Below are 20,236 nucleotides of genomic sequence, written 5' to 3'. Positions count from 1 at the left end.
ACATTTCATCTGAATGGAATCATACAATATCTAGCCTTCTCTGTGGCTTCTTTGAGCGTAACATTTTCAAGCTTCATACACGTTGCAGTGTATATTAGTACTTTGTTCTTTTTTGTAGTGTAGTAATATTTCATTGCATGGTTATGCCACATTTTATCAATTCACTAATTGTTGGGCATTTGGGTTGGCCCCACTTTTTGGTTCTTATGAATGAATTCGAGCATGCATGCTGAGTCATGTCCAACTCTTTGTGACTCCATAGACTGGAGCTCCCAGACTCCTCTGTCCATGGGATTTTCTAGGCAAGACTGCTGGAGTGAGTTGCCATTTCCTCATTCAGGACTTACGAATGAATAGTCCTGCCACGAACTTCTGCATTCAGATTTTTGTTTGTGTGAACATATGTTTTCAGTTTGCTTTGGTTTATACCAGAAGTATATAATTGTTGGGTCATATGGTGGCTCAATGTTTAACATTGTGAGGAACTGCCAAATTGTTTTCCACATTTTATATTACTTACACAGCAGTGTATGAAGATTCTGTTTGTCTATAGCATTGCCTACATTTGCTATTTTCCCTTTTTTCCTTATTTTTATATCCATCCTAATGGATATGAGGTGGTATCTCACTGTGATTTTGATTTGCCTTTTTAATATTTTTCTGCAACATAATTTTGATATATTTATGAATGTTTCATAATTTAACTGATACCTTTTTAAATCATTTTTACATTTCTGTAATAAATTTTTGGTAATTAAGCTTCATCCGTATAGCCTTGTTTCAGTGGATAACTCAGGAAGAAAATATAATTAGTGGGTTCACCTAGCTTTTGTACCTGTTCCTTAGTGTCCATTCAGTTTTCCCTGAATGGTGGTGGCATTTGTGGGCTTTTTCACTGCATAAGGTACTCACTGTTCAGAACACACAATCAGCTGTGGCCTTGGGCCAGAAAGACTTGAAGTCTAAAATTAGACATGTGGAGACTGGTTAGAGGCACAGGGGAAAGACAGGAACATAGTGGATCAACTCTTGGATGTGATGTGAAGAATGTGGGAGGTGTTTTCAGGGCGTGATGTCTTATAATATGTTGAAGTCTTGAAGATAAATTAGACATTGGTGCCCAGGATGCACCCTGGTACATTCTGTGCTGTGGAGGAAAGTGCATTTCTTGGCTAGGAGATGGCAATGATTTGATCTAGTAAAGCTCAAATTCCCACTTAAAGAAACCGACCTATGGACCTAGAATTTCAGGGGTCTCAGTGACTTTCCCAACAGAATATTTTGTGGCTGGTAATCAGACAGTTTCTGATGCCAGTACAGTTCCTACTAGCACTACTTGTAAGATGGTGTTGTGAGTTTTATTCCAGACCTTTCATAAGTGTTGTTACAAGGACAAAGTTAAACTTTTTTTTTTAAGTGCTATATAAATGTCAGTGGTCTTTATCATCAGAAACACATTTTGGTTAAGAAACAGATTCTGGAGCCAGAGTGCCTGGGTTCAAATCTGAATTCCATACAAGTTAATCTCCCTGCCTTAGTTTCCTCATCTTTAAAAGAGGGACTAATAATAGTACCTACCTACCTATGGATGTGAAGTTGGACTATAAAGAAAGCTGAGTGCTGAAGAATTGATGCTTTTTTTTTTTTTTGAATTGATGCTTTTGAACTGTGGTGTTGGAGAATACTCTTGAGAGTCCCTTGGACTGCAGGGAGAGCCAACCAGTCTATCCTAAAGGAAATCGGTCCTGAATCATTGGAAGGACTGATGCTGAAGCTGAAATTCCAATACTTTGGCCACCTGATGCGAAGAACTAACTCACTGATGCTGGGAAAGATTGAAGGCAGGAGGAGAAGGGGACAGCAGAGGATAAAATGGTTGGATGGGATCATTGACTTGATGGGCATGAGTTTGAGTAAGCTCCAGGAGTTGGTGATGGACAGGGAAGCTTGGCATGCTGCAGTCCATGGGTTCACAAAGAGTTGGACATGACTGAGTGACTGAACTGAACTGAGCCTACCTCACAGGGTTACCACGAAGATTAAATGAGTTAGTATTCATATGAGTAAATGAGTAAGTATTCATATCACTTAGTGCTGCACACACAGAAAGCACTCTGGAGAAGGTTTTTAGGCCTTAGGAGTGCAGGACATGAGTGAGAAGGAGAAATCCAAGAAAGTTTCACAAATGAATGGAGGGTTTTTTATAAGGACTAGGTTGATGCTAGCTGTAGACAGTAGGGTTGTAAGTTTGGCCTTGCTCTTAGATTGTTTTGTTTGAAGGATCTTTGAGTACCTCAAGTGAAATTATTAAGTAGGCAGTTGATATACAGAAGTCAAATGGAGTTACTAATTATGCAGTTGATACATAGATCTTGCACTTACACAACAGGTCAGAGATATTCAGATGATCATTGAAACTATGGGTCTTACATCATTGCCTAAGGGTAGACTTAAGATTTGGAAAAATAAATAGCCTTGAGAAACTGTGACCTTTAATGGCCAATTGGAATATGCTGGACGTGCAAAGGCGTCTAAGAAGAAGTGTTCCCTTAGTGAGAGCTGTTGAAGCTCAGAAATGTCAATCCCGTAAGTAATTGGTACCTAGTTAGTAACAGAAATGGAATTTGAACCCAGATCTATCTGGCTTAGTCCTTTTCCAGTTGCATAGAACAGAAAGCCCAGATGAATAGGGAATTTACTGTTTTGAACAACTGAAGCAAAATACAGCTTTCAGGTAATGCTAGACTGGGGCCTTAAGTAATGTTATCAGGACCTCATCTCTCTTCACCTCTAAGCTCTACAAACCTTTCTTTGTTGGCTCTATTTGCAGACAGGATTCTTCAAGGGACTAAAAGGATAACTATTGGCTTACCCAAGCCGTTATTATCCTTAGAGCTTATGGTTGAAGGAAAAGAAAGCCTTTTGTTTATCTGGGAGTGCTCTGGCTTTTAAGCCTGCATCATTGCTTATCATAGGGGCTGAAGATGCAGAATTAGTCCTAGCCAAACATTACAGAAAAGGGATGGGTGTCCTCAAAGAAAAAGGGGTAATATTTGCCTTTATGTATTTATCCATCTAGTAAAGTATTTCATACAAAGTATTTCAGATTCAGTCAATAGTCTTGAGCGGTTGAGGAAATCTAGCTAAGAATATCGTTCAGAGGCAGGACTGCCACCCATTTTTTTTGTTTCACACTCATTTTCTTTCCTCTGTACTACAGGGTTCAGATGAATGACTTATCAGCATGGTCATGCTCATACTTCCCATTTACTCTTTCATATAAATGTGTCACAGCTGGGAGAAGTTATCACTAACAGTGGAATATACTTTCTATATAAGAAGATACCAGAAGTTCATTGTGAGCAAGGAAGAGAGTCTTGGCAGGGTTTGAGAGGATGCAGGATTCTTTGCAGAAAATTGAGAGAAAATGGTATACACTAAATATTTTTATTTCAAGAGTACTAATTTCCTTTTCCTTTGCAGGTAAAAGCTGAAATGTTAGGTATGGCAGATAATGCATTTGATGATGAATACCTGAAATGTGCTAACCGGATGGAAATCAAATATGTTCCCCAACTGTTCAAGGAGGAAAAAGCAAGCCTCCAGCTCTTAGAAGACGTGTGGGAAAATGCAGAAGCCAAGTGGGAAGCTCGGAAGCCTCAGCTCTTTCTCCCTGTGAATTTCAAGGATAACTATGGTATAGCCCTGATGGCCTATATTTCTGAAGCTCAAGAGCAGTCTTCCTTTTACCGTCTGTTCAATGAAGCTATGGAAGTGGCTGGCCAGTCTCGAAAAGATTATGTCTATGGCTTCCAATTCAAAGCTTTCCATTTTTACCTGACAAAAGCTCTGCAGTTGCTGAGAAGATCTTGTGAGAACAGTTACAAAAACGTGGTGTACAGCGTAAGGCTGAATAGTTCATTTACATTTGGAGGGCTGAACCAAGCCCGACTTGGCCATTTCACCTTGGCATATTCATCCAAACCTCAAGCTGCTGATGACCAACATGTTCTGTTAACCATCAAAACATGTTTTGGAGTTGCCGTTGAAAAATTTCTTGATAAAGAAAGTGAAAGAATTGTTTTAATACCTCTGAATGAGGTTTTTCATGTGTCACAGGATGAGGCTGGCAATAACCTTATCCTTCAGAGCACAAACAGGACCTGCAGCCACTATGAGTGTGCGTTTCTAGGTGGTAAGTGTCTGTTCTGTCTCTGTGTGTGGGGAGGGGAGGAGGGAGTCTCTTAGGCCCAGGGAGAAGTCAGGAAGGAAAGTGGGAGGTCTTGAAGGGAGAAAAGTCATTGGTGGTCTCCTGTCTAGCTTTTTTCATACCATTAGTTTCTTTTTCCATAATTTAGTTTCATCAAAATCATACAGTATTATTGAAAATTAAAAAAATAAAATAGTAATGTAAGGTAATAGTTCTCAACCAGGAGTGGTTTTATCTGGTAGGATCAGTTGACCGTAGTTGGAAACATTTTTAATTGTTACACCATCTCCCTGTGCTAGTACCATCTTGTGGGTATAGGCCAAAGAACACTGCCAAACTGTTCACAGACGGCCCCCACAACAAAGAAGTATCTGGTTCAGAACCCTTCGTATGAGGCTTACAGTGAAAAATAGCCCTACCCCTTTCTGGCCCCAATTCCTACTCCTCAGTGGCATCCTTTTTGTTTTTTAACTATTTTTTTAGATACTTACTGCATGTTCCAAAGTAAATAACATGCTTCAGCATGTTTTTCTTGATTTAAAAATGTTAGACATTATTTATTGACTTCCCAGTACTGATAGAGAATAAGTATTTAGCTCTAATATACCCTACATTAGTTAGGAGTTCTTTATTGCATTCACTTGTAACAGAAAACCTGCCTGGTGACTCTCATTTAATCAAAAAACTACTGGTGGGCTGTCCAGAGTTGGTACAGGACCTCAGCTACATCATGAGTAACTCAGACTCTCTGCTTCCTGCCCACCAACTTTAGCATATTGAGTTTGTTGATTTGTGTTTTTAGTGTGACTGTTGGCAGGTATAGGCATCAATCCATGTCCAAGATGAAATGAAGGGAAAGGAGGATGGCAGCCAAATCTGCCTGTTTAACCAAGAGGGTAAAGCTTCCCCAGAAACTCCAGGTAGATTTCACCAGATTGTGTGTTATTTGACTGGAACAGCTACTTGGTCATCTGCTGAGTCATTTGAAAAGACCTTGATGCTGGGAAAGATTGAGGGCAGGAAGAGAAGGGGACGACAGAGGATGAGATGACTGGATGGCATCACCGACTCAATGGACATGAGTTTGGGTAAACTCTGGGAGTTGGTTATGGACAGGGAGGCCTGGTGTGCTGCGGTTCATGGGGTCTCAAAGAGTTGGACATGACTTAGTGACTGAACTGAACTGAACTACCAGAAAATCTTGCAAAGAGGGTAATTAGCTTTTCTAACCTCTATCATGTAAGGAGGCAGGGGAGAAGGGAATAAGAAATAGCTGTTAGGTCAGTAAATTAAAAGTATCTGATAAACATCACCGTCCTCAATATTTGTGCATTTTCCCTTCCCATTCTCCCAGTGTAGTAAAGACTGCTACCTTTTCTTTTTAAGTACTTCTTTTACTCCAGAGTTATTAGTTGTATGATTCTCTGTTTCCTTAGTTTTTTTTATATGCCATCAGTAATTCACCCCCTGAACCGTTAGAAATGCACATCTTCTCTTAATACATTTAGGCTTATCAGATACTCTCCCCCGTCCTTCACCCTCCTTGTACTCCATTGTCCTGCTTTGTGAAAATATCCTGAAATCTCTCCTCACTGCTGTTCTGAGACTTTCTTTTGTTTCTGCCCTAGGAGGAATCCCCTATATCTTGAATTTGTTCCTCTTTCTTGAATTACTCCTTACTTTGGAAGGGGTAGAGATACTTCAGAAGCTTTCTGAGGAAAGAGACAGTGAGGCAAAATTTTCTAAGACTTTGTACATCTGAAAAATCTACATTTAAAAACTTGAATAACAGCTTGTAGATTTGTATTTCTGTTTTGGGAATTATTTTTCTTGGAATTTCGGAGATATTCCTCCACTATCTTTTACTTTCTGATGTTGTTAAAGAGTGTGAAGCCATTCTCATCACTGAAACTTTGAGTGAGACCCGTTTTATTCCTCTGGGAGGTTCTAGGATATTTTCTTATCCCCAGCATTCTGAAATTTTATGATACTGTACCTTGTTGTATATGAGTAAAGGGTTAGCAAACCCCTTTCTCCTTTGTCCTATGAAAATAGCCTCTTGTTGATCTTCTAGCACTGCTTCTCTGTAATCTACTGCAGAGGGAATGACAACTGTGTAACAATGCAGCGCTGCCTAGAGGTAAACGTAACGCTTGATTGCTATAGTGCATGAGCCGAGAGATTGTGAATGAAGAATAAATAACCGGAGGGAAGCCATGGCCTTGGGTATTCCTGAATGTGGTGTGATGTACTCAAGCGTTCTTGCTGAGTGCTGGAGTGTACTCATGAACTGACTGATGTATGAGATGTTGTCTTCTGTGTGTCGCATGAGCATCCTAAACCGGGATGGGTCCTGTACCCGCCTGTGTAATCTTGTTGTCTTCTACCGGAGATCTCGTTCTGGGGACTGAAGAACAGCCCTGGACTGCTGTGAGGACTTGTGTTGAAGGTTTATATCCCATGTCACTCCGAAGTAGTATGCTCTGTTCTCTGCTGACAAAACCAAGTACTGGTGAGGGGACGCCTTTGGGGTCTCATGAATGTGATTGTCTTGCTGAACCCAAAACCATGGCTGCTTGTCAAGCAGAGAAAGTACTGAAGTAGGGCCTTGGAAGTGGGATAGAAGTTTAGACTGAAACTCAAATGTGCCAGCACGTTATGAGATAAAAAAAAGAACAGACAGAGACGTGCTGATGAGACATTATACCTGGAGGATGGAGTGGGGAGGGGAGCCGGTCCACTTTTGATTTAATGGCAGAAGCTGTGTAACCATTGAGATTCCTGGGGCACAAAAGGAAGACTTTAAGGAAGTCTTCATGCTTAGGGTCATATACATGCACCATTTGCACCTGCATGATCCAGAGAGTGAGTGCTTCTATAAATTTTGCACTTTACATACCATTTTTGCCTCACTGTAGTCCTGACCCTGAGTTGGACATAAGACTAACTGTTCTCCGTGAGGGACAGATGAAGGCTGGAGTGAGCAAATTTATGTTGAGAGGAAAAGTGCCCATTTCTTTCACCAAACATACATTGGACCTGACCAAAACCAAGCCCCTCAAAGCAGCTCATGGTCACTAACTGTGGGCATTTCTCTCTTCCCAGTTCCTCAGTACATCACAGTGGCTTGAAATTGGCCATGGTTGAGTTATGCCATGGACATCAGCAAACACTACAAATCAGGACCCACATTCTCCACCCCAGAACCTGCTCAATTTTACCAGCACGTTGTGGCCAGAAACCCAGTCTGCAGCTGGGCTGACAAAACAATAGCACTTTCAGTGGTGCATTCAGCCGAAGGCCTTTGGGGAGGCGTTGGTTACACAGAAGCCATAGTAGGCCGAATCTGGTGCCTGGTGGAGGAGAGGCGGGCAGTGGGGTGCACAGAGCTCACGTCTGTGAGCATGATTACGATGACAGTTGGGGAGCCATCGGGTTGATGCAGAATGAGCCAGGACTCAGACCTACGTGGGCTGGTGTGTTACTAGCCCAGTGTGAGGAAAGAGGGGGAGAACGGGCAAACTTCTGAGGGCCTGCCCAGAAAGTTAGCCAGAGGCCACATAGCAGGTTAATCTTCAAACCAGCTACAAGGGAAAACCTTTTTGGAGGCTCACGTGTATACTGTTTGGAGAGCTCTGACAAAGTCAGGCCACTGCCTTTGGTTGTGTTTACCTTCCCTAGTGGCCCAGATGGTACAGAATCCACCTGCAATGTGGGAGACCTGAGTTCCATCCTTGGATAGGGAAGATTCCCTGGAGGAGGGCGTGGCCACCCACTCCAGTACTCCTGCATGGAGAATCCCAATGGACAGAGGAGCCTGGTGGGCTACAGTCCATGGGGTCGCAAGGAGTCGGACACAACTGAGCAACTTCACTTTTACCTCTAAACTGGAGTCTCAGCTGATGTCCTCTGCTGCCATCTGGAGATAACTAATGGAAATTCAGGATCGAAAACAGCCTGAAGTGATCGTTAAAGCTAGGCTGTTGGAAACACTAGGAAGGATGATAACCAGGGGTTTTAAAAGCTCAACCAGGAGGATGTAGTCAGAACCTTGTTCTACTATGACTGAAGATAACTCTGGATGAAAAAAGGCAACGTTTCTAAAAGTGATTTAAAAATTATGCTGTGCTCCATTTGGTGTGCTGACATAGTCCTGTGCTGTTACTTTAAACTCGTTTGTGATTGCCAAGATAAAATGTTTGTGGGCCTTACAAAAACTAGTTAGCTAAAGAAAATAGCTCAGTTGGTTGGGAGTGGAGAAAATAATTCCTGGTAGTCAAAGAGATACTTGTATTAATCCAAGAATATACGAGTAAGTAAGTAATGTTAGCTGGAGACCTCCCTTGTTCCTTAGACCTCTCCATAGACTGTCTCACAGCATGGCACCTTATTTTATCAAAATGCCAGAAAGCCAGAGAGAGCCAACGAGTCACAGTCTTTTGCAGCCTAATCACAGGAGTGACATTGCATCACTTTTGCTGTATTCCTTTTGCTAGAAGTAGGTTACTACTTCAGTCCACACTTGAGAGGATTACTAGAATGTGAATATTAGGCAGCAAGATCATTGGGAAACATGTCAGAAGCTGCCTACTATAATCCTGACCCACTATAATCTGTCACTTCCTATTGGGAATGACTCACATTGACTGTCTTCTTTCCGTAATGATGAATTCTGTGGTAACCGGACTGGATAGCAGCCCCAGAACCACTGGGGAAGCAAAGTCAGCATCTTGTTTCATATACTGGTGATTTTGATCTAATCAGAATTATCTTTGCTGAGGTCATATGAAATATATGTTCATTTACTGAAGTAAGAACAGATGCTTTATGAATGTTCATCTGTCCACTGAGGTCAGAGCAAGTACACCCACACAAGCATATCCTTGGCGTTTGGGAACTTGGCTGAGGCAGAAATTAACATGATTGTGTGCAGCTTATAAAAAGCTGAAGACAGCCATCCAGTCAGCCCTATAGAGATCTTCATTGGGGAGGCTGTTAGAATTTTTAATTTGTAGTCCTCATCCTTTATAAGTGATTTCCTTAGTGTAGTAGTTTTGTGTATAGAGCCAGAGCTGTAATAGAGATAATGACCACACACACTTGATTTCCTTTGTTGGTTTCCAGATGCTTTTCTTTAGATACAATCACTTAATATGAGCCTTTATGTGGTTAACATAAAGACTGAGCTTAGGAGTTGTATTTACTGCATTTTTTTTTCCGTAGTGAGAGATTGTAGAAGTTTCTTAATCCACTTCTGAGCGTCTTAATGACCTGATTATACAACTAGGGCATTAGTATTGGCAGATTTCAGTCGGTACCCCAGTGGGTGTGCTCCCTACCAGGATCACCGTTTGAAGTTCAGCTTCTCACACAGAGCATCCAAGACAGTGAACAAGTCATTAATCATCATCTTTGTCGCTAAGTGGTTTTCAGCTCTTTGTGCCCCCATGGACTACAGCATGCTAGGCTTTTCTTTTCTCCATTATCTCCCAGAGTTTTCTGAAATTATGTCCACTGAGTCGGTGATGCTATCCAACCATCTCATCCTCTGTCACCCCTTCTCCTCCTGCCCTCAGTCCTTCTCAGCATCAGGTGGCTGAAGTATTGGAGCTTCAGCTTCAGCATCAGTCCTTCCAGTGAATATACAGGACTGATTTCCTTTAGGATGGACTTCTTGCAGTCCAAGGGACTCTCAAGAGTCTTCTCCATTACCACAATTTGAAAGCATCAGTTCTTTGGCATTCAGCCTTCTTTGTGGTCCCAACTCTCACATCCATACATGGCTACTGGAAAAACCATGGCTTTGGCTGGATGGATGCTTACACACCACGGATCTTTGTAAGCGAAGTAATGTCTCTGCTTTTTTAATATGCTGTCTAGGTTTGTCATAGGCTTTCTTCCAAGGAGCAAGTGTCTTTTAACTTCATGGCTGCAGTCACCGTCTGCAGTGATTTTGGAGCCCAAGAAAATAAAATCTCACTGTTCCCACTTTTCCCCTTTCTATTTGCCATGAAGTGATGGGACTGGATGCCATAATCTTAGTTTTTTTAATGTTGAGTTTCAAGTTAGCTTTTTCACTTTCCTTTTTCACCCTCATGAAGGGCTCTTTAGTTCTTCTTCACTTTCTGCCATTAGAGTGGTATCTTCTGCGTATCTGAGGTTGTTGATGTTTCTCCTGGCAGTGTTGATTCCAGCTTGTGACTCATCCAGCTTGTACTTCATTCAGCCCAACATTTCACATGATGTACTCTGCATATAAGTTAATTAAGAAGGTTGACAATATACAGCCTCATTAACTTACTCCTTTCCCAGTTTTGACCCAGTCCATTGTTCCATGTCTTGGTTCTAACTGTTCTTTCTTATCCTGCATATAGGTTTCTCAGGAGGCAGGTAAGGTGGTCTGGTATTCCCATCTCTTTAAGAATTTTTCACAGTTTGTTGTGATCCATACAGTCAAAGGCTTTAGCGTAGTCAGTGAAGCAGAAGTAGATGTTTTTCTGGAATTTCTTGCTTTCTCTGTGACCCAGTATATGTTGGCAATTTGATCTCTGGTTCTTCTGCCTTTTCTAAACCCAGCTTGTACATCTGGAAGTTCTTGGTTTAAGTACTGTTGAATTCTAGCTTGAAGTATTTTGAGCATAACCTTGCTAGCATATGCAATGAACAAAATTGTATGGTAGTTTGAACATTCTTTGGCATTACCCTTTGGGATTAGAATGAAAACTGACCTTCTCCAGTCCTGTGGCCACTGCTTATTTTCTAAATTTGCTCACATTGAGTGCAGCACTTTAACAGCATCATCATTTAGGATTTGAAATAGTTCAGCTGGAATTCCATCACCTCCACTAGCTTTGTTCATAGTAATGCTTCCTAAGACCCACTTGACTTCATAGTCCAGGATATCTGGCTCTAGGTGAGTGACCACACCATTACAGTTATCCAGGTCATTAAGATCTTTTTCTGTACAGCTGATCTGTGTATTCTTGCCACTTCTTAATCTCTTCTGCTTCTGTTAGGTCCTTACCATTTCTTTTTATTGTGCCCATCCTTATGATGGATTAATGCAGCATTTCATTGGATTTGCCCAGCGTTGCAATAGGCTGTTTTGTCAGAGAACTGTGCTGTCTTTCCAGGTGTGATGTCTTACAGGGAAGGGCCCCGTGGAGTGTGGTTTGGATAAAGCAGTAGGTAGGACTTCGTGTTGTCTAACGCAGACGTTCTCAGAGTTTCTAGGTTCATGCTGTTCTTAGTGCTGTCTTAATTTTTCACAGCATCTCTAATCTGAAATAAATACCTAAAAGGTCTGTTTATTAAGTAAAATCAAATCAAATATCTCAGTATTTATGTCTTAACATCTTAGTAGATGTTTTACATTATATATATATAAATTTTAAATGCTGTTATTTCATTCTTTACCATAGTGACTTGCTAATGTAATGTCTGTGCTTCTTGGACACTGCACAGCTTCTCAAACCTTGGTATCAGAGTAAATACTACCTTATTTCCTGATCGATTTTCACATGTATTTGCTTTTTATCACAATTGCTAAAAACCCAACTTTGCAAATATATGATGCTATTGAACTGAATGTAATGTAATGTAACTTTGAAACTGTTCTACCTAAAGCTGATAGTTCATGCAGCTTCTGAACGATATCAAATATGGCTCTGTTTGTCTTGAAATTTTTTAAATATCTCTTGGTGTCCCTGTAAATTTGCTAGAGCATTCAGGGACACCTCTACCACTGTTTGGGAACTGCAGGTCTAATGGATGGGCAGCCATTTATTTATGAAAATGGCTGAGGCTTTAGGAGCCAGGTTTGGCTGTTAAATTTCTATATGACAAGGCAACTTTTGGGAGTTTGTCCTACTTCATGGGAATGTGGTTCAAAGAGAACCCTTTGCACAATGAGATATTGGATTAGGGAGTCATGGCTTCTTTTTCTGTGCGATAGTCTATATCATTAGGCCCAGTAACAGGCTAGTAGCAGTAGCCCTGCAAAGGGAAGAAGTCCTTGTGTCGAAAAGCCCAGTGACTTTACTTTTGTTGCCAGAAATTCCAGTCAGCTGTGAGTTTGGTCACAAACATCTGTAATTGTTTGAGATCTGAAGGAGATGGAAACCCAAGAGAGGGTTTTATTTACTATTGTCTGAACTGCTTCTAAGGCTTCTTACTGTAGAGCTTCTTGCTAAAATGTCAACTTACAAGGTTTCCAGTGAGGCAGGTAGGAATAGGCACTGTTCTTCATCTTCTGAGTTCTTTCACTGGCCTTGGGTAGAGTCCTTACACAAGTAAACTGATGGGTACTTTGGTGAGTACTGGAAAGCCTAAAGACACCTGGGGTTCTCTGTGCAGCTCCTTTCTCTTTAGTACTCTGTAAAAACCAGACTATCCTGGTATTTTCCTTTGTGCAAAAACGGCTTCACAGTTAAAATACCGTTTTGAGTTTTCTATTTATTTTTGAGTTATTTTTGATAAGCTACATTTTCCTAGGAATTGTCCATTTGCCTTAGATTTCAAATTTATTGGCATAAAGCTAATCATTATAATCTCACGTCTATTTACACCTGTTGAATCTGTAGTTATATTCCCTTTTTCAGTCCCTATATATATTTGTGTCTTACCCTGTTTATTTCTGAATCAATCTCTTATCCATTTTTAACCCTGCTACTTTTTTATTCAAGTACAGTTGATTTACAATATTGTGTTAGTTTCAAGTGTACAGAATGATTCAGTTTCATGTATTTTTTCTGATTATTTTCCTTTATAGGTTATACAGGACATTATGTATATAGCTCATGATGTTTTATATGGTAAATCCTTATTGCTTAGACTTTACTTCACTTAGTATGATATTCTCTAGGTCTTTCTGTGTTGGAGTTTTTTGTCTTTTATTTCATTCCTTCTTGTGGCTGAGTAATATTCCATTGTGTGTGTGTAGTGTATGTGTATGTATACACACACACACCCCCACACACACATCATCTTCTTTTTTTTTTTCCCATTTATTTTTTATTAGTTGGAGGCTAATTACTTTACAATATTGTAGTGGTTTTTGTCATACATTGACATGAATCAGCCATGGATTTACATGTATTCCCCATCCCGATCCCCCCTCCCACATCCCTCTCTACCCGATCCCTCTGGGTCTTCCCAGTGCATCAGGCCCAAGTACTTGTCTCATGCATCCAACCTGGGCTGGTGATCTGTTTCCCCCTAGATAATATACATGTTTCGATGCTGTTCTCTCGAAACATCCAGCCAGTTGGTGGTCACTTAAATTGTTTCCATGTCTTGGCCATTCTGTGTAGTGCTGCTGTGAACACTGGGGTGCATGTATTTTTCAAATTAGAATTTTATCCAGATATATGCTCAGGAGTAGGATTGCTGGATCATATGGTATTTCAGTTTTTATTTTCTTCAGGAACCTCTATACTGTTTTCCGTAGTGGCTGTATCAGTTTACATTGTGTAAGAGAGTTTCCTTTTCTCCACATTTCTCTCCAGTCTTTATTATTTGCAGACTTTTTGATAATAGCTGTTCTGACAGGTTTTGAGGTGATACCTCATTGTGGTTTTGATTTGCCTTTCTCTAATAATTATGATATTGAGCATCTTTTCATGTACCTGTTGGCTATATGAGTGTTGTCTTTGGAAAAATTTCTTTTGAAGTCTTCTTTCCGTTTTTTTTTTCCCCCTTGCTATTGAATTGCTTGGGCTTCCCTTGTGGCTCAGTTGGTAAAGAATCTGCCTGCAATGCGGGAGACCCCGGTTCGATCCCTGGGTTGGGACAATCCCCTGGAGAAGGGAAAGGCTACCCACTCCAGTATTCTGGCCTGGAGAATTCCAAAGTCCATGGGGTTGCAAAGAGTCAGACATGACTGAGCGACTTGCACATGAACATGAACATTGAGTTGTATGAGCTATTTGTATATTTTGGATATTAACTCCTTGTGAGTTGCTTTCTTCAGGTTGTCTTTTCATTTTGTTGATGGTTTCCTTTGCTGTGCAAAAGCTTTTAACTTTGATTAGGTCCAATTTGTCTATTTTTGCCTTATTTCATTTGTCTTGGGAGACTGATCTAACAACATTTTGCTGCAATTTATGCCAAAGAATGTTTTGCTTATGTTCTTTTCTAGGAGTTGTATGGTTCAGTTCAGTTCAGTTGCTCAGTCATGTCTGACTCTGCGACCCCATGGACTGCAGCACACCAGGCTTCCAGGTCCATCAACAACTCTGGCAGCTTGCTCAAACTTAGCTCCAAGTCAGTGATGCCATCCAACCATCTCATCTTCTGTCATTCCCTTCTCCTCCTGCCTTCAGTCTTTTCCAGCATCAGGGTATTTTCCAGTGAGTCAGTTCTTCTCATCAGGTGGCCAAAGTACCGGAGCTTCAGCTTCAGCATCAGTCCTTCCAGTGAATTTTCAGGACTGATTTCCTTTAGGATGAACTGGTTGGATCTCCTTGCAGTTCAAGGGACTCTAAAGAGTCTTCTCTAACACCACAGTTCAAGAGCATCAATTCTTCTGTGCTAAGCTTTCTTTATAAGTCCAACTCTCACATCCATACATGACTACTGGAAAAACCATAGCCTTGACTAGACGGACCTTTGTTGACAAAGTAATATCTCTGCTTTTTAATATGCTATCTAGGTTGGTCATAACTTTCCTTCCAAGGAGTAAGCTTCTTTTAATTTCATGGCTGCAATCACCATCTGCAGTGATTTTGGAGCCCAAAAACACTGTTGCCACTGTTTCCCCATCTATTTGCCATGAAGTGATGGGACCAGATGCCATGATCTTAGTTTTTTAAATGTTCAGTTTTAAGCCAACTTTTCACTCTCCTCTCACTCATCACAAGGCTTTTTGATTCCTCTTCACTTTCTGTCATAAGGGTGATGTCATCTGCATATCTGAGGTTATTGATATTTCTCCCAGCAATCTTGATTCCAGCTTGTGCTTCATCCAGCCTGGCATTTCACATGATGTGCTCTGCATATAAGTTAAGTAAGCAGGGTGACAATATACAGCCTTGAAGTACTCCTTTCCCAATTTGGAACCAGTCTGTTGTTGCATGTCCAATTCTAACTTGCTTCTTGACCTGCATACAGATTTCTCCAGAGGCAGGTCAGGTGGTCTGGTATTCCCATCTCTTTAAGAATTTTTCACCGTTTGTTGTGATCCACACAGTCAAAGGCTTTGGCGTAATCAATAAAGCAGAAGTAGGTCTTTCTCTGGAACTCTCTCATTTTTTTGATGATCCGGCAGATGCCTTTTCTAAACCCAGCTTGAACACCTGGAAGTTCTCGATTCACATACTGTTGAAGCCTGGCTTGGAGAATTTTGAGCATTACTTTGCTAGCGTGTGAGATAAGGGCAATTGTGCGGTAGTTTGAACATTCTTTGCCATTGTCTTTCTTTGGGATTGGAATGAAAACTGACCTTTTCCAGTCCTGTGACCACTGCTGAGTTTTCCAAATTTACTGGCATATTGAGTGCAGCACTTTCACAGCATTATTTTTTAGGATTTGAAATAGCTCAACTGGAATTCATCACCTCCACTAGCTTTGTTCACAGTGATGCTTCCTAAGGCCCTCTTCACTTTGGACTCCATGATGTCTGGCTCTAGTTGAGTGATCACACCATTGTGGTTATCTGGGTCATTAACATCTTTTTTTGTATAGTTCTTCTGTGTATTCCCTGGTGGCTCAGACAGTAAAGTGTCTGACTACAATGCAGGAAACCTGGGTTCAATACCTGGGTCAGGAAGATCCCCTGAAGAAGGAAATGGCAACCCATTCCTGTATTTTTGCCTGGACAATCCCATGGACAGAGGAGCCTGATAGGCTACAGTCCATGGGTCTGAGTCGGACACGACTGAGTGACTTCACTTTTCTGTGTAGCTTTGGCACCTTTTCATAATATGGTCTGTTTCTGTTAGGTCCATTCCATTTTGTCCTTTATTTGCCCATCTTTTCATGAAATGTTCCTTTGGTGTCTCTGATTTTCTTGAAAAGATCTCTAGTCTTTCCTATTCTGTTGTTTTTCTCTATTTCTTTGCATTGATCACTGAGGATCAATGATAGCTCAGTTGGTAAAGAATCTGCCTGCAATGCAGGAGACCCCAGTTCTATTCCTGGGTTGTGATGATCCACTGGAGAAGGGATAGGCTACCCACTCCAGTATTCTTGGGCTTCCCTTGTGGCTCAGCTGGTAAAGAGTCCTGGAGTGCAGGACTTCCCTGGGTGGTTGGGAAGATCCCCTGCAGAAGGGAAAGGCTACCCACTCCAGTATTCTGGCCTAGAAAATTCCATTGACTGTGTAGTCCATGGGGTTGCAAAGAGTTGGACAGAACTGAGCACCTTTCACTTTCAGTTGTATGATATTATGTCTTATATTTTGTTCTTTATACCATTTGAGTTTATTTTTGTATATGGTGTGGGGGAGTGTTCTGATTTCATTGATTTTTGTGTAACTGTCCAGCTTTCCCAGTAGTACTTCTTAAAGAGACGTTCTCTATTATGTGTTCTTGCCTTCTTTATTGTAGGTTAATTGGTTGTAGGTGTGTTGCTTTATTTCTGGGCTGTCTATTCTGTTCCATTGACCTAAGTTTTTGTGGCAATTCCATGCCCTTTGATTACTGTAGCTTTGTAGTATTGTCTGAAGTCTGGGAGTCATATGCCTCCAACTTTGTTCTTTTCTTCAGTATTACTTTGGCAGTTCTGGGTCTTTTATGGTTCCATGTAAATTTTAGGATTATTAGTTCTAGTATTGTGAACATGGATATTTCGAAAGGGTTTGCAAATCTATAGATTTAAATCTATAGATTGCTTTGGGTAGTGTGGCCATTTTAATAATAATCCCAGTCTAAGAGCATGGGACACCTTTCCATTTCTTTGAATCATCTTCAGTTTACTTGAAGAAAATTATCAATTTCCTTCAGTGTTTTATAGTTTTCAGTGTATAGCTCTTTCATGCCCATAGTTAAAAGTTTATTCCTGGGTATTTTTTGGACATGGTTATAAACAGGATTGCTTTTTTACTTTCTGATATTTTGTTGTTAGTGTAAAGAAATGCAACAGATTTCTGTATATTAATCTTATATCCTGCTAACTTGTTGAATTCATTTATTAGTTCTAAGAGTTTTTGTGTGAAGTCTGTAGGACTCTCTGTATTGAGTATCATGTCATCTGCAAATAGGGACAGTTTTACCTCTTCCCTTCAAATTTGGATACCTTTTGTTTTTCTAATCTGATTCCTTTGCTAGAATTTCTAAGACTATATTATATTAGATAGTAGTGGTGAGAGTTGGCATGCTTGTCTTATTCCTGAATGAGCAGGAAGGCTTTCAGCTTTTCACTGTTGAGTATGATGTTGGCTATGGGTTTATTGTAAATGGCTTTTATTGTGTTGAGCTATGTTCCTTCTGTGCCCACCTTGGTGAGAGTTTTTATCATGAATGGATATTGAATTTTATCAAATGCTTTTTCTATATCTATTGAGATGGTCATGTGATTTTGTCTTTCCTTTGGTTAATGTGGAGTATCACATTGATTTACTTAGTGTTGAACCATTATCATTATATAGTTTTTGTCTTTGTCTTTCTTTATGGACTTTGTTTTAAAGTTTGTATTGCCTAATGTGAATATTGCTACCCCTGCTTTATTCCTGTTTTCATTTGAATGAAATTCCCTTTTCCATCCCCTCACTTTCAATCTGTGTATCTCTTTTGCCCTAATGTGAGTCTCTTGTTAACAACGTACTATAGTTTTTTTTTTTTTAAAACTGCCATTTTGTTCTTTTGATTGGAGCATTTAGTGTATCAACATTTAAACTACTTATTAACAAGTATATGTTTATTGCCATTTTAAAACCTTGTTTTCCAGATGATTTTTTTAATTCTTGCTTGTTCATTTCTTCTTTTTGTTGTTTGATGGTTTTCTTTTGTTTTATGCTTGAGTTGCTTTCGTTTTATTTTTGTGACTATTGTATGATTTTGATTTGTGGTTACCTTGATTTTCAAGTATATTAACCTGTAATTGTATCTACTTGCATTAGACTGGTAGTTATGTAAGTTCAGACACATTCTAAAAGATACACATTTTTTCCTGCCCTCCCTCGTATTTTTTATTTTGATGACCTGTTTTACATCATAATGTTTATTTTTTACTATTAATTGTAGTTATAATCACTTTTACAAAAATTTTTGACTGTTTTTTAATCTGTGACCTGGCTTATTTAAGTGATCTTCAATTCTTTTATATATTTGCCTTTCCGATTGTGATTTTCCCTTTTCTTTAGATTCTTGATTTTTTCCTAGTTAGAGAAGACCTTTCAATATTTCTTTTAGGTTAAGTTTTGTATTGCTGTTTTCTGGTTTTTGCTTGTCCAAGAAATTCTTTATCTCTTCTTCTAGTCTAAAGGACAAACTTGCTGGGTAGAGGTTGCATAAACCTCTACCCAGCAAGGGTTGGGTTGCATCCAACCCAGGTTGGATAACCTAGGTTGCAGACCTTTCCCTTTCATGACTTTGAATATATCTTGCCACTTCCTTCTGACTGCAAAGTTTCTGCAGAGAAATTAACTAATAGTCTTTTGGGGGTTCCTTTGTAACTGACTCTTTGTTTCTCTTTTGCTGCCTTTAGATTGCTCTCTTGAACTGTGTCCATTTTAATCACAGTATGTGGTAGTGTTGGTCTGTTTAGGTACATCTTATTTGGGACCCTCTGTGCTTTCTGTACCTAGGTATCTGTTTCCTTTGTTATGTTTGGTAAATTTTCAGCCATTATTTCTTCAAATACTTTTTTTTTTTGGCTACACCGTGCAACTTGCGGGATCTTAGTTCCCTGACCAGTGATTGAGCCCAGGCCCATGGCAGTGCAAGCGCTGAGTCCTAACCACTGGACCACCAGAGAATCCCCTGAAGTGCATCTTTAATACCTTCTTCCTCTTCTTCTGGAACCCCTATTATGTGTAGATTAGTATACTTTTATCTTATCTCATAGACCTTCTTTAATGCTATTGTTTTTAAAAATCTGTCTTTTGTTCTGATTGGATGATTTCCATTATTCTATGTTGCAGATCACTTATTTGTTCTTCTGCATTATTTAGTCCGTATTCTTTGCTTCTAGTTTGATTTTTATCTTGGCAATTGAGTTGTTTAATTTTGATTGGATCCTCTTTATAGTTTCTAGTTCCTTGTTATAGCAATTCTGCATTTCTGTCAATAATCTTCATTCCTTTAGCATTTTTTTTAACCTCCTTTTTGAACTCAGAGTCAGGTAGACGGGAGAGGTCTGTTTCATTGTTTGTTCTTTCAGAGGATTTCTCTTGTTCTTTTAACTGGGAGTCGTTCCTGTGCTTTTGAAATTTTACTTACATTTACCTGTCTCTTTAACTTTAGGAGAAACAGTTGTCTTCTGTGGTCTTGAAGGGGTGGTTTTTATGTGGGAGCATCCCTGAGTAGACTGTGTGTGGGTCCAGTAATTTTGGTATGAGGGCTTCTTTTGGCATGGCATCTTTCCTTCAAAGTGTGCTAACTGTTATCCCCTTGATAAGGGGTGACTGGTGTTGTGGTGACCACAGCCTGCACCGGATGTTGGGCGGGGCCTCCTTTTTGCTCTGGGGCTGTCACAGCCTGTCGTGGGGTGGGATCTGCTCCCCAGTAGAAATCCTGAGGGTCAGTTCTATAAAGCTCCATTGCCCTTAAGTATGTGATCTGTCCCCAAGGAGGTGAACACTGAATCAGGTGAGGCCCATGTGGTCATAGTGAATCTGTGTCCAAGCAGGCCCCCACAGTTCTGCCCAGAAGCAGTCCAAGGTCTCATGCGTTTCTTGCCTAGTGTTCAGCTGGTGCTGGAGGCTGGGGCATTGTGGCTGCAGGAAGTGAGGTGGTTGTGTTGCCACCTGGCATTGGGGCTGCCTCTGTGATAGGGTTCTCCCCAGGATCTCCCTACCCCAGATCCAGCTCTAAGTTGCTGTGTGAGGTGGGCAGAACTGGAACAGTCCTGCCAGGAAAGGAACAGCTG

At 40.4% G+C, this 20,236-nt stretch overlaps 1 protein-coding gene across 10 annotated transcripts in view; it reads left to right on the top strand.

The window, feature by feature from the left end:
* Window positions 1-20,236, top strand: part of ART3 (ADP-ribosyltransferase 3 (inactive)) — a 135,648-nt gene that overhangs the window by 98,022 nt on the left and 17,390 nt on the right. For all 10 annotated transcript variants that reach the window (XM_043906444.1, XM_043906440.1, XM_043906447.1 and 7 more), the window contains exon 3: window positions 3,484-4,195. In XM_043906444.1, the coding sequence (XP_043762379.1) occupies window positions 3,484-4,195 (712 nt within the window). The remainder of the gene's footprint in view (window positions 1-3,483; window positions 4,196-20,236) is intronic.

The sequence above is a fragment of the Cervus elaphus genome, chromosome 6 (genome assembly GCF_910594005.1).
Source record: "Cervus elaphus chromosome 6, mCerEla1.1, whole genome shotgun sequence".
NCBI classification, from domain to species: domain Eukaryota; kingdom Metazoa; phylum Chordata; class Mammalia; order Artiodactyla; family Cervidae; genus Cervus; species Cervus elaphus.
Note: the sequence above shows the minus strand (reverse complement) of the source record. Positions and strands in the feature narration are given on the sequence as shown.